The sequence below is a fragment of the Nelumbo lutea genome, chromosome 2 (assembly GCF_056320005.1).
Source record: "Nelumbo lutea isolate HS-2025 chromosome 2, American lotus-T2T, whole genome shotgun sequence".
NCBI lineage: Eukaryota > Viridiplantae > Streptophyta > Magnoliopsida > Proteales > Nelumbonaceae > Nelumbo > Nelumbo lutea.
Window position 1 is genome coordinate 49,762,450 of NC_142685.1, and position 14,120 is coordinate 49,776,569.

The window sequence follows — 14,120 nt, forward strand, 5'->3', positions numbered from 1 at the left end:
AATTCACGGTTAAACTACCTAGCTACCAGGATTGAACCACCAGTGCTCACTGTGAGCCCCAGCTGTACTAAACACTGGCATATTCAACCGTGATAGATAATTCAGCCGGGTGTTTATGTTTTTATCTCCAGTTAATACTATTGATATTACGAACACACCACAACTGGCACATTAAAGTCGCTACAATGATAAATGGAGTCTCGTCCTCTTGATCATTAGATGTCATAATCCATTGACAAACCAATTAATTAAGGACCCACTAACTTCCTCAGATCTTATACATCAAATAGAACCCCACCATACAGCTTTGGCAAAAGTAATTTGAATGTCCGTAATTTCTTCCATATTGTCGCATGCACATTGAGAGAAGAACTTGAAGCCGAATATTTCCAAGTATAAGCTTATTTGGTGGTAAATCTTCCTTTTGGTGTTAAAATCCAGCAAAAGAGAATCTTGAACTAAAGGGGCATATATAACTTTGTAGAGGAATTTTGATAATCTAATCTACCACTGGGTTAATTATCAACATGGTTAAGCAATTTATTGGTATCCAAGGCTCGGCTATTGCTACTAATAAAATAATTGACTTTGGTTGTATGTAGGAGATAGGTCCTGAGCAACAATTGGTTTGTAGCTAGATATAGTGGGGATCCAAGGATCAAACTGCATTTACCAATGAGCCATCTCCAATCAACCAACAGGCCCCTCTCGCTAGGATGTGTCTACAACTCATAATTGCATTTGCATGCCAAACCTTAGAAGCACCTACCCTTACTTTAATCTACCAAAAATTCTTCTGTTTGTCCAGAGTCTATTAGGTTCAGATAAGAATTGCCAGCCCAGCTTGGTGACTAAAGCTTTTGGTTAACCATGGACAAATTTCGAATACCTAGCCCACCAAACTCCGTGGGGAGCATATAATTAGACCAAGCTTTAAGATATATATATGTGAACCTTCCTCCTTAAAACCCCACTAAAATTCCTGTCCACATAAGAGCATGAAGTTGGTCACGAATATTCTTGGGAAGCAAAGTTGTAGACAAGTAGTAAACTGGTAGACTTGCCAATGAGGATTTGATTAGAGTGAGCGACCCGCATGAAGTAAGCATTTAGCACACCAACCACAAAGACGTGATTTCATTTGATCAATAATGAATTGAAAGCTTGTCTTACTACTAGATCTGGCCTTGGAAAAGTGGATTGCCCCAAGATACTTATCCAACTTCTGCATGGATTTAATTAACTCCCAATAGCTGATTAAACCTTCTACAAAAGTGTCGATGAACGTTGGGACTATAATGGATAGCTAATTTTTCAAAGTTCTTTGACTGGCCCGACCATTTGCAGTTTTAATTGGTTAAGAACTTTTGGTTATAGTTTCAACTTTCAACTTCCTTCATATATTAGCCTAGCCAAATGAGATCATAAACATACATTAAATATGAAATTGTTGGACAACTTTTATGGGCTTTGATACCATGTATCTGTTGATGATGTTCTTGTAGATGCGTCAACTTCCTCGAGAGTGTTTCCGTCACAAGCAAGAAAAGATAAGGGGAAAGTAGACACCCCTGACAAATGCCTCTAGAGGGCTTGAAATAAGTAGGCTCTCCATTTATCATAATAGCAATTGCCGAAGAAGAGATGCACAGATTAATGAGAGCACAAGAATCATTTGAGAAGCCCAACAAAGATGAGATCTGAATCAGAAAAGACCAATTCACTCTGTCATACGCCGCCTTGGCCATGTCAAGTTTGAGCATGAATGAACTCACCTTGCAGTGCATGATCTCTTGCATGATAATAAAATTGTCAAAGATGTGCATGCCTGACAAAAATGCATTCTGAATAGGAGAGATGATCCTCTGCAAATTCGGTCTTAAACGCTTTGCTATAATTTTATTAGCAACCACCTTATAATGGATGTTACACAACCCAGTGGAATTATATTTAACCAAATGGTCTTACTATGGACTAGATATAATACTATTATAACCATAATATAATAATGGTGATAACATATAATATTAGTATGGTAATAATAGTATGCAATATTATTATTCTATATTTCATAATCATAATACTATGGTAACCGTTGATTAAGATATTAAAGTTATATATAATATTAATTTGGGTAAATTACAAACCTGTACTATGGGGTTTGTGACAAAGACCCTCCTGTACTTTGTTTTACTACAAAGACCCTTCTATACTATGACCATGAGACAAAGACCCCCTTCCATTAGCTTCCGTCAAAATCTGCCATTATAATATTTTTAATTTCCATACTGCCTTTGAAAAGAAAACATTGTTCATCTTCCCTGATCTCACGATACACGAACAACAGCGCAGCAGACTTGTGAATTCCTCTCTCTCTCCATTTCTCTCTTCCCCTTTCCCTTTCTCTCCTCCCCTTTTTTTTTTCTCGATTTCGTATGTTTCCCATGTCACAGTAGCAGAGGTAGCAATAGAAGGAATCGTATTCAGAACTGGTTTGTACTTGTATCTCCTGCTTAGCTTTTGGCAGAGTAGCAAAATTCGTCATTGCATCTGGTCCTCTCAACTGAATCGCTGTAGCATCCTCGATAACCCCAATTCGGCCGTCCTTCACCACAAGCGAGAAAAGGGCAGGGACTGCACCCAATTCATCCATGGTGGCACGGTTGAGCGGGTAAAGCGAGATACCAAAGAGGGCTTTAAGGGCGTCTTCCATCGACCTTGCAGGTGAATTGGAGTTCCAAATTATGTTGACAAGAGCGAAGATGATATCCCGCTTGGCTCCAATAATGAGTCGATACTCATCAACGACGAGAAGGTTGTAAAGGGTCGCGGCGGTAGTTTGAACAGTGGCAGGAGTCGAAGTGGAGAGGCGGAGAGCATGGGAAAGAACATCAAGAAGGCCGCGAGTGGACATGAGCACATCGCGGTTGGAGATGGAGATGTTAAGAAGAGTAGCCACTGTGTTTTCCTGGGCGACGGTGGAGCCAGCTTCTATGGTTGTGGTCATGCCTCTGAGCCTCCCCAGCTCTCCTGGGTAGATTGATGTGAGGCCGATATAACCAGAGTTTGTTCACATAAATATGCATGCGCCTATAACTAGACACTGTTGAAGCTGAACATGACAAATTGTGAATGCAGCTGGACAAGTAGGGCTGCTGAATGAGCAGTTTTGTAGAACCAAGAATGACATTAGAAAATCTCGCAATACTCTAAAAGGATACAAAAAACAATAAATCCAAAATACGAAATAAAAACGGAAAGTTACAAATCAAAGAAAATCAAACCCCAAATAAATAAATTAAAAGAAAAAGAAACAAAACCTCCAATGGCATGTTGTAAATGAATTCAAGGTGTTGGTTGTTGTGGAGAAAATGATTAGAACCTGTCGGGATTCATGATTAACATCACACTAATAATTTCAGTGGATTGACAGACCATGAATTTCATCGTCACCTCGTCTTCCCCAAACATCCATCAACACACCATTAATCAGTGTTTTGAAATAAGGAAACTAAATAGAGTGGAGAACAATGAGAAGGTAACCTTCTTTTGCTATGAAGGTTAGAGAGGGAGAACATTCATTTGACTGAAGCAATTGCCAAAGTTTATTATGAAGGTTAGAGTAGCCACCGTGTTTTCTTGCCGAATGCTTTTTTCTTTTATTCAGAAACTTCTAGCAAAACATTCTCCCTCACTCTAACCTTCAGTCAACTTCTGCAATTGACTGAAGCAATTACCAAATGGTGCCAGCTTCTGCTATGAAAGTTATCCGCTCTCTCCGGTCATGATGGCACCAACTTCTGCTATGTATGTTAAGAAGAGTTCCCATCTCCCGAATGGCGCCAGCTTCTTCTTTTATGAAGGAACGGCTATCCGGGTCGTGCTTGGAGATGAAACGGAGCTCGCAGATCGCCTCGGTTTGTTTTGACCATTATCATAATAAGGTTATTGTGATTATTGTCATTATGTTACATAATATTAACATATTAGTGTAATCATTATATATTATTGTATCGTTAATTAATTATATTGTTATTATATATATATATATATATATATACAATAATAATAATAATATCATTATATGGTAACAGTTATTGTTCTTAGCATGATAATGTTTATGATATTATATCATTATATTATGATAATAATTTTATAATAATAATAATATTGATAGTATAATATAATAATATGGTATCAACATTATTATCATAATAATATTAATGATAGTGCATGGTATGATTGTTAGAATTATACCAATATGTTTATTTACTATACATATAAGCCCATTATAATTTTCTAGAATGCTCCTCAGGGCAAATTTATTCATTGACTAATATCGGTTTACATCTCTTGTACATTGGTGTCAAGAAGAAATTCCGGAGCGTGAGACTAGGTTTTGACTCTCCTAAAAGTAGTAGCGAATCTAGTGACCTTATGGGCAGCCAAATTTGCCCTCGAGATACATGGCAAACGGAGGAACTTGAGAAACAATGCAACAATTGTTTGCAATCATCAACTAAAACGCCGATAAATCATGATGGATCCGAAGAATCAACGAACAAACAATCAACGACCAAACCGAGGAACTTGAGAAGTAATGCAACAATTGTTTACAAAGTCAATCGTCACTTTAACTTGACAAAAAAAAACTTGATAGTTAAACTTCTTAATTGATTGTTATTATTATCATAAATAGTTATCATAATGATATGACATACAATAATTGTATAACCATTATTATATAATAACCATGCATTATTAGTGTGATAATTATCATATATATTATAATATTATCATAATTATAACCATACGGGATATTATTGTTTATATTTATTATTTTAATGATATTGATTATAATAATATTATACATATGATTACGTATGTTACCATCATTATTATACCATGTTCAATGATGTACATGGTCATCTTATACAAATACGCTATTATCGATCATTTGCTTTCACTTCATCTTTGAAAACATTAGCTGATGTTATTAATGGTTTGGTAATATAATTAGTATGCATTTGTATATGTTTATAACAAACCAACATACGTTTATTATATTAATTCATTTTATTAATAACATATAACATTTAAGCCATTTCTAGTTCATTTAAATTAATAAATACAATAATTTGATTATCTTTTCAGTTTGTTTACAAAAAAAAGATTATTTTTCATTTTAATTTATTGATGATTTGTAATATTCCAAATTTAATATATATCTAACCCATTCTAGCAGTAACTGCAATTTGCTATCATGGACTTTTCATTAGTCAAACCTCAACTTAGTTGTGATGAACCTTTGGAAGGTGGTCTAAAGGCGAGACTAAGGTCATGTTTGGAAGTGTTTATTTGGGTCATTAAGTACTTATTGGTATTTGGGAAATAAGCCTGAAATAAGTGTTTATTTTAAAAATAAGGGCTTATTTTTTAAGCCCAAATTTCCAGTTTCTTTAAGTGCTTATACGATAAGCATTTATTCAATTTTTTTCTTCCAAAATTATTCCTAGTTGAATTTTATAAAAGTACTTTTGTAAAAGTATCTTTATAAAGTATTGTTATAAAGTGTTTTTACAAAAGTGTTTTTTGTAAAGTGCTCTAATTATAGTGCTTTTAGAAAAGTGTTTTTGTAAAAATACTTTCATAAAAGTGCTTTCACAGAAGTACTTTTTATAAAAGTGCTTTTATAAAAATGCTTTCATGCATAAAAGTGTTTTTATAAAAGTAATTTAATAAAAGTACTTTCATAAGAGTATATTTTGAAAATTTGAAAGAAAATGAAGGACAATAATCACAAATGCTTATTGGAGAAAAAAGACTATCACACACCCAATATGAAATAAATGCTTACTTTTTAAAATAAACACTTAAAATAGTTGGGTGCCAAATACAAATAAGTACTTATTTTAAAGTACTTGTTTTTAACTTAAGCACTCCCAAATATGGTATAAGAATAGTGACACAAATACCTTTGTATTATCATTATTTCCTGTTGTTTAAAGAGGTAAATGAATTTATTAAATTAAATCAATCCATGGTGACTTCATTTCTATTTCTAGCTCCATATATATGGATGATGGTTTTGATGAACGTTTGCTCAGTACTATAGACACCTGCAACAACTGATTCTGCTGCAGGTACTATCTAACAGGCTAGAAATTAATAGCAAATTTTGTTGGTAAAAATTAATAGGCGCCTTAGGAATCACCTCTATGGTGGTGGACAAAATCAACCACCCGCCCAAAACCGTCGGCTTTGCCCATTTTTGTTATAGTGCCTCCGGCTAGTGAAATACCATGGATTCAAACCTGCCTGTAGCGGATTCTAGCGCCATAGGCTTGACTGTCATGCCTCCGTTACAAGCCTGAAGATAAATCTCAAAAGGACCAGATGCAACCTCAAACCCCATAATAAACTCTTGTTTACATTCTCCCATGTGATTACTGATCAGATTAGAGGTTTCTTTACGACAAAAAAGGTGGGCTTAGTTTTTGAAATGCAAGATTAAGAGAGGTGGCTAATTTGTATTGGAAGGTACATGTAAAAGGTGGACCGAAGGGTCCTAGGATGTTTGTTCACAATTTGTGAGGTAATTTAATTTGCACCGGTGCAAAAGTAGTGTGAAAGTGCAAATGAGTTGAGAGTAAATTATATTTTAGTTCCGGGTTTTACTTTGTATTCTTGATTAATTTGCATTGAGAATGAAGTAAAGCCCAAAATTAAATATGGATCGACCGAGACTCTTAATTAGCCATATTTAGTATTATTCACTGTCATGGACTCGAGCAATCTGGTTCGGCCTTGACGTCCCTATTCACTCCTTTGGTGTTGTTCTAGAGTTGGAGATGCCGAAGCTGGCTTGACCGAGAAAGAGTTGGAGATGCCGAAGCTTTCCTCCCTCGTTGCCACGAGAAAACATTACTCTTGCAGCCTTGTAGCCTTGTCGTAGAACAATTCAGTTACCCTCAGCAGTGAACTGTGAACACGCCTGCGCTTGCATTATAAAACAATTGATGTGTAGTGTCTTGAATTTAGGGAAAATTCCTGATTAGTACTCTGGATGTTGGTCTAGTGTCATTTTGGTTTTCAAACTTTAAAATGTGATAATTCAGAATTTGAATTTTCAAAACGTGTCAATTTAGTACCTATTATTAATCAGTTGTTAAGTGGCATTTGAAAAGACATATATAAATGTTCTTAGAGTGTCATCTAATTTTCTTTATCAACCATTCAAACGTTGACAAAAATAAGCAGTTTCAACTCCTTATCTCTTTTATTCAAGAAAGTTAGGGTCACTATGCGTTTGTTGGAACCGTTGCCATCCCTCTAGAAAATAGTGCCACATCAGCATCATGTAAAAAAATGGTTATCCAGGAGACATGCATTTGTTTGGAACCATTTTTTCATAAAAAACGGTGATCCGGGCCACTCCTCAGAAATGAGGAAGGCATGGCTTAGAGCAACGCCAAATTTGCTGCCAACAGGGCAGTGATGCGGCACTGGATACTGGATAATGGGTACCAGTGCTGAAAACGTTTCCTGGAGCATTGGTACCAAACAGAAATAGTTGTTGCTCTAGGAAACGTCCTACCTGGCAACAACGATTCCAAACAAGAAAAAGACACACCGTTTTCTTAGAAAACGATGCTTCCAACCCACACATCAGCAGCACCGCAACATCAATGCCAAACATATACCAAAATGTCCACTGAGATGTGACCCCAACTTTCTTCAATAGAAGAGAAAAATATTTGAGACTATTCATTTTTTATCAACATTTGGATGGTTAATAAAAAAAATTAGATGACACTCGAAGGGCATTTGTGTCTTTTCAAATGCTACATAACAGTTAGTTTTTTTTTTAGGCACATAACTTCTAGTTAATGGTAGGTACCGGATAATTGTCCCATTTTAAAGTTGAAAGACCAAAGTGGCACTAAGCTCAAAATACATGATATTAATTGAGAATTTTCCCTTCTTTATTACGAACAGGGTGTGTTCATTTCCCAGTGGAGATTGCTGAATTGTTTTGCAACCACAGTGGCAGTGGTTGATAATGATAATGATATAATCTTATTTCCTTAACTTTCTTGTCCAAAAAAAAATTGAGGTATGCTTATCTCATCTTGGAAAAAAAATTTATTGTTTTTAATTTATTCCATTCATGCGTTTATCACTAATCAAATATTTTATTTTTCCTCCTTGTTGAATCAAATAAAAAATTTTGGGAATAATCAATTAGTAGTTGAATAGGAAGGCTAGCCCCTGGAGAAGCAATAGAGCTAATTTGAATCGTTTATGGAGTTGTGGAACCTGTATCATCTTCAATATGGTATATAGATACTACCTGTTTGGTGACCATGAAATTGACCTTTATGATCTTAGTTTACTCCTACCGAGTTCAATTTTGTCCTTGATATATGGATGCTTTTCTTAGGGTGACATGGGGTTTGCATATTAACTTCGATAATTCCTTTTAGCCATATTTTTGAAACAACTCATGTTTTGATAACTTCTATAAAGGAGATTTACCTGTGTTGGATTTTATAGGTTTTCTTATTATATAGTTCATAGCATTTTCTGTTAAAATCACATCTGTAATTTTCTAGAACATTAATTAATCAGCAGTTGGTTCATATTTGCACATTGATGTCCCTATTCATGAAACAGAGTATAATCACTAAATCAGAAGCCATGACAAAGGAGTGTTAGTTGTCTGGTTATCCTTTGCATTTGTTGGAATTCAAAATGTGTATCTTATTGAGGCCTTTGGAGATCATCTATTGACTGACATTCGGGAGACCTCCTTTGACCTCTCTTCTTCTTTTGGATGGATTCCAAGGGAGCTGAACCCTTTAGTTGATAATTTACCTTTGTAACTAACTTGTTTTCTTTTTTTTTTTTTTTTTTTGAATACAAAGTTACCTTCTGATCAAAAATAATTTCCTAGTGACCTTATACTAGAAAGGACGGTGCTGCTGGTTTAGGATTCCAGGTCTCCTGGATTAGAACGAATGGACGAAAAGCTATACTTGTAGAAGAAGCTCTGTGAGTTCCCTCGATTATCCTTTCTCTCTGTGTTGTTTAGTCTGCTTTTTTTAATTTCCACTTTAATTTCTCTTTTTTTGAGTTTTGTCTACAATTTTCAGTCTTTCTGCTCAAATGTTTAAACATATTTGTTTTTTTTTCTTAATTAATACTGTTCTTTTCCTAATACTTCTGATATATCCACTGCAATGACATTTGATTTTAGAAAATTTCAATGTAATGAAATCATAAATTAAAATATCTGAACGAAGAATCCTAAAAGTCTGCCATAGCAAGGAGTCAGATACAGAGTAGGTTAACAGAGGCAAATGGATGGAAGAACACTGTAAGCCAGAATTACTCAGTTATGCAATGAGCACTAAATGCTTAGTAGATCCCTTGTACCAGGATAAAAAATTTACTCAAAGATAGGAGTCACAGAACTTGGAACCAGATCCCTTGCACAATGCTTAGCAACCCTATGCATGATTAAGTAATAATGTAAAAATTTACTCAAAGCCAGAACTACTCCATTAAGGACAATGAACCTAAATTTTGTTGGATGCTTTTAGGGAACCCAAGACCATCAGGGCCAGATAAGGGGTTTCCAGGGATGCATCAAGGGAGATCTTATTAGCTTTCTCAGGTTCAGCTGGCTTTGGTGATTCTACACAGGCCAAGTTCAAAGCGTTGCCATAGGGAATGCATTTTATGATAGTGCTAAGGCTGTGGAGACACAAGTGGTTGGACTTGTTTGGTATTTCTCAAGTCTTGGCAGTGTGGTGGAATTATTGGAAATATTCTTGGCCAGGTTTGCATTATTTTCTTTTCATTAAGGTGCTTTCGAAGATACCATTAGTCTAGTTCAGTTTTTAGTTTGCAACTTAAAGATCAAAAGAGTCAGGTGATCGTTGCTCATCCCTTAGCTTAAGGATCAAAAGTGAACCCAACACAAATCTGTTCACTTAAACGATAGTTTCCCCAACTCAAGGTTAGAATTTCCCTTTTGAGATTGTGAATCTGCAAGGGAGTTTGCAGATCAGGGTATCCAAAAACTTTCTATTTCTATGCTGCTATCAAATTGTTTTGCTTATTTGATGACTTCGACGCTATGAACCTTTCATTTCACTTATTTTGCCCTTCCTTGAAACAAATTTGATGAAGTGAATATATTTTCATTTTTTCAGTTTGGTAAATTTTATACCAAGTGTAAATGTCTGTTAACCCAATTGATAAAGCATTAACACTCATCAGGACATCACTTTTGGCCTTTTCTAGATTATGGAATTAATCATTATTACACTTTTTATTGGACCTATTGAATCTGTTAAAATTTCTTTCGAAAAGAATAATGATATATTATCACTTTATCAGTTTAAAGCATACCCTTCTTAGTTATTTAAAGTTCAAACATGCATGAACCTTGAGCTATTTTCGTGGAAATTTTCTTGATCTTATTCACTAAAAAATATTCAATTTCAGTCATTAAGGATCTCACAACCTATTTAATTGGCCTTAAATCACAACATGCTGATCAAATCAATGTAAATCATTTACATTACAAGTCCCTAGGCACTTCATGGAGAATCCTCATGTGGCAAAACTGAAAAGTAAAAGCAATGAAAATCAGTGTAGGTTGTAGTCTAACTAGTGAAAATCCTCGTTTGGCTTAATGCTTGTTTGGGTCATGGATAAGCTGGTCCTGAGAGATACGTGGCCATTAGTCATCAGACGGCCATGCCAGCATAGCTCGGCTACGTTGACATAGCTTGGCCATATTGGCATAGCTCGGTCGAGCTACGCTACTATTGTGGCCCTCACCTTATCCTTTTTGCCACGTCAGCTACACATCACACAGATGAGCACAACTGCGGATAAAGAGGAGTAAAGAAAACAACTCCACTGGGGAACGGAACCCTATCCCGAATACCTCGGCGGCTAAGCTCATTCCAATAACCCTGGAAGCCTAACCCGACCAGGACACGGATCTTCCACTATAAAAAGATACTCCATACCTAAGATAAGGGACCCAACTTCTAGCACCCACACCATTACTTTGCTTGGACCAGCACCCTCATTGCTCGGCCCGACCACTCACCACCCTCTCACCCACTTGAGTGTCAGAGTACCTACCCGGGGATAACTCCTCGAGCCTCTGACTTCTTCTCTTGATTGCAGATTACATAGTGCGACACCGTCCTTGTAAGCTCGGCACCACCAAGTCAGTAGGGATTATCTGGTCGCTTTCCTCAGTTTGTGCACTACCTCGAATTGAGCAACATCATATTGGTGCCATGTGTGGGAACACACAAAAAGCCTTCCCGAAAAGAAAAAAAATCCTTTGCTACACAACCGCAAAACCGATCAAGATGCCTAAAAACCAGTTTGAACAATCAGCAAGTTGTTCCCCATCTCGGGAAGCCCTACATCCCTTGGCAGTAGTGGACCCAGTGCAGTGAGCTATGCAAGAGAAAGTTGACAAGATCTTCGAGTTCATGCAGGTGTTGGGGTCTGTCGCGCCGCCCAACCGGGTCATCTCGCTTGACACCTCGACGCGCATGAAGGACGATCCTTGGACTGAGGACTCCAAAGTATGTTGGTTGGATGTGAGGGGAGCACGGTCCGAGTGAGAGAGGCAGGACACAACCCAAAGGCCCGCCTCTACTGCCCGCTTCCGCAAGTAGGATCACCACAGCCAAACATTCCAGTTAGCCCGGATCCCCGCCAGAGAGAGACTCGGCAAGAGGACGTCACCCTTCGTGGTCTCCGTTGCCGATTTAGCTCAGTGAAGGACCAACCTGCATGACCTAAGAAGGAGAAGGTCACCCACACTACGACCCCGGACGATAGAGACACCAAGATCAAAGAGCTCTAGCAACAATTAGAAGAACTAGAACACACTCAAACCCATAAGAGCGTGATGCCCGCTGTGAACCAACCAGCATGGGCTGCCGCGCATACCGTCAAGAAGCCACCCTTCGTCCAAGACGTCATGGACGAGATGCCCCCCACTAGATGGCGAGCCCCCAGTTCGACAAGTGCGATGGGAACACCAACCCTATCGACCATGTCGCGACACTCGAACTTAGATGATGTTGCACGGCGTGTTGGAAGGACTGATGTGCAAAGCCCTTGTAGCCACCCTGCAAGGTCCAGCTTTAGTGTGGTACTCCTCTCTGCCATCGTGCTCCATAACGTCATGGGACCAGTTGAAGACCCAGTTCTGGCGTAGTTCACAGCTAGCCAGAAACATTGGAAGACTTCGGCCAGCCTCATGCAAATTCGACAGAGGAAGGCGGAGACCCTCAGAGATTACCTGGCAAGGTTCAACAAGGAGGTTCTCTAGGTCAGGGACTTGAACCAATCGGTTGCAGTTATGGCCATACAGCATGGTCTCCCCCCTTCCCCGTTCAACCTCTCCATCTCCAAAAATCCTTCTCAGACGCTAGCCGCGCTAATGAGCCACGCGCAAAAGTATATCAATGTTGAAGAGGCTCAGGCGTAGTTCAGAGATGAAGATGAGTAGTTCGACAAGAAGAGGAGAGACACCAACGATCGGAAGTCCGAAAGGTCGAACAAAGATCACAAGAGACAGGATCGCTAACTAGACCATAGACCTTGGACCCCTCCACCGACCTACCGGAATTTCACACCGCTCAATATTCCACGGCCTGAAATTTTGATGCAAATCCGTGACCGCAACTACGTTAGGTGGCCCGAGAAGATGAAGACACAAAGTAACAAGAGGAACCGAGACAAATACTAGGAGTTCCACAAGGACCATGACCATGACACGGAGAACTGTTTTGACCTACGCAACCATATTGAAGATCTGATCAAGCGTGGCTACCTTAGTGGATTCATCGATAGAAGTGAGAAGCCAACCCAAGAGGAGCGAAGAATGGATGAAGATAAAAAACCACTGCCTCGAGGCCCCCCAGCTGGCGGTATCCACATCATATCGGGAGGAACCGCCGCCGGAGGGGAGAGCAGCTCGGGTTGGAAGAGATATGCTCGTCGGCTGTGCGAGATCGACGACCGGGATCATAGGAAGAAGCACAACACATCTATCACCTTTACCGATGATGACCTTCGAGGGGTCCAAACACCGCACGACGACGCCTTAGTCATCATGGCCGAAGTGGCTAACTTCGAGTTGTGGTGGATCCTAGTCGACACTGGGAGCCCTGCCAACATACTGTTCGAAGATGCATTTGAAAAGATTGGCATCAACAGAGAGCGGCTCATGCCGGTCAACACTCCCTTGAAGGGATTCTCAAGAGAGTCCCTCCTGCCCACTAGGAGAATAACTCTTCCCCTCTTGACTTGAGATGGCGGCGTCACTACGATGACCATGGTAGACTTCACTGTGGTGCGTTGCCCCTCCTCTTACAACGTGATCCTTGGCAAGCCGACCCTCAATGCCCTGCAGGTTGTAGTCTCGACATACCACCTTGCCATGAAATTTCCAACCAAGTATGGCATAGGGGTGGCACGCGGAGACCAGAGAACAATGCAACACTGCTATCAGCTCTGCTGCCGAGGACCACGTCCAGCCGCCGAGACATTGATGGCAGAGGCCTATGACTTATGCGAAGAGGTAAAGGCATAATACGACGAACCCGTGGAAGACTTCATCCAGGTCCCCCTCTCTGAAGAAGATCCCGAAAAGATGATCCAAGTCGGCTCCCTACTTGACGACCACCTCCGAGAAGAACTCGTGCAACTACTAAGGAACAACGCCAACGTATTCACTTGGTCGGCAGCGAACATGCCCGGGATCAACCCTGAAGTTATCATACATCGGCTGAACATCGACCTCCACTACCGACCTGTGAAGCAGAAAAAGAGGAACTTCGCCACAAAGCGGTGGCAAGTGATTACCGACGAAGTACAAAAACTGCTCGACGCCGGCTTTATTCTGGAAGTCAAATACCCTGATTGGCTAGTCAACATAGTAATGGTGAAGAAGGCCAACAGAAAGTGGAGAATCTGCATCGATTTCACTGACCTAAATAAGGCCTACCCCAAAGACATTTTCTCCCTGTCGAGGATCGACCAACTCTTTGATGCAACGACAGGGCATG

The 14,120-nt window shown here is 39.1% G+C and overlaps 1 protein-coding gene and 1 non-coding gene across 2 annotated transcripts; both read right to left on the reverse strand.

Annotated features, from left to right (window-relative positions):
• Nucleotides 1-268: 268 nt before the first annotated feature.
• LOC148870553 (U-box domain-containing protein 16-like) lies at nt 269-6,415 on the reverse strand. Its single transcript, XM_088969976.1, has 4 exons — nt 6,302-6,415; nt 3,844-3,913; nt 2,501-3,027; nt 269-421 (listed from the first exon to the last, which is right to left on the reverse strand). The coding sequence occupies exons 1-4, from the start codon at nt 6,413-6,415 to the stop codon at nt 269-271; spliced, it is 864 nt and encodes a 287-aa protein (XP_088826102.1).
• Nucleotides 3,372-3,458, reverse strand: LOC148870554 (small nucleolar RNA snoR14). The gene has a single exon (XR_016108401.1). It is a non-coding gene; the product is annotated as a small nucleolar RNA snoR14 (small nucleolar RNA).
• Nucleotides 6,416-14,120: the final 7,705 nt, after the last annotated feature.

Bases quoted from the DNA above. Each gene is read 5' to 3' on its own strand.
- LOC148870553 (XM_088969976.1), bottom strand. From the start codon at position 6,415: ATGGGGTTTGAGGTTGCATCTGGTCCTTTTGAGATTTATCTTCAGGCT. The intron at 3,028-3,843 runs GCGCCATTCGGG...TCTACCCAGGAG, and splicing joins CTTCATAAAAGAAGAAGCTG to AGCTGGGGAGGCTCAGAGGC. The intron at 422-2,500 runs GTACAAACCAGT...TAACACCAAAAG, and splicing joins AAGCTAAGCAGGAGATACAA to GAAGATTTACCACCAAATAA.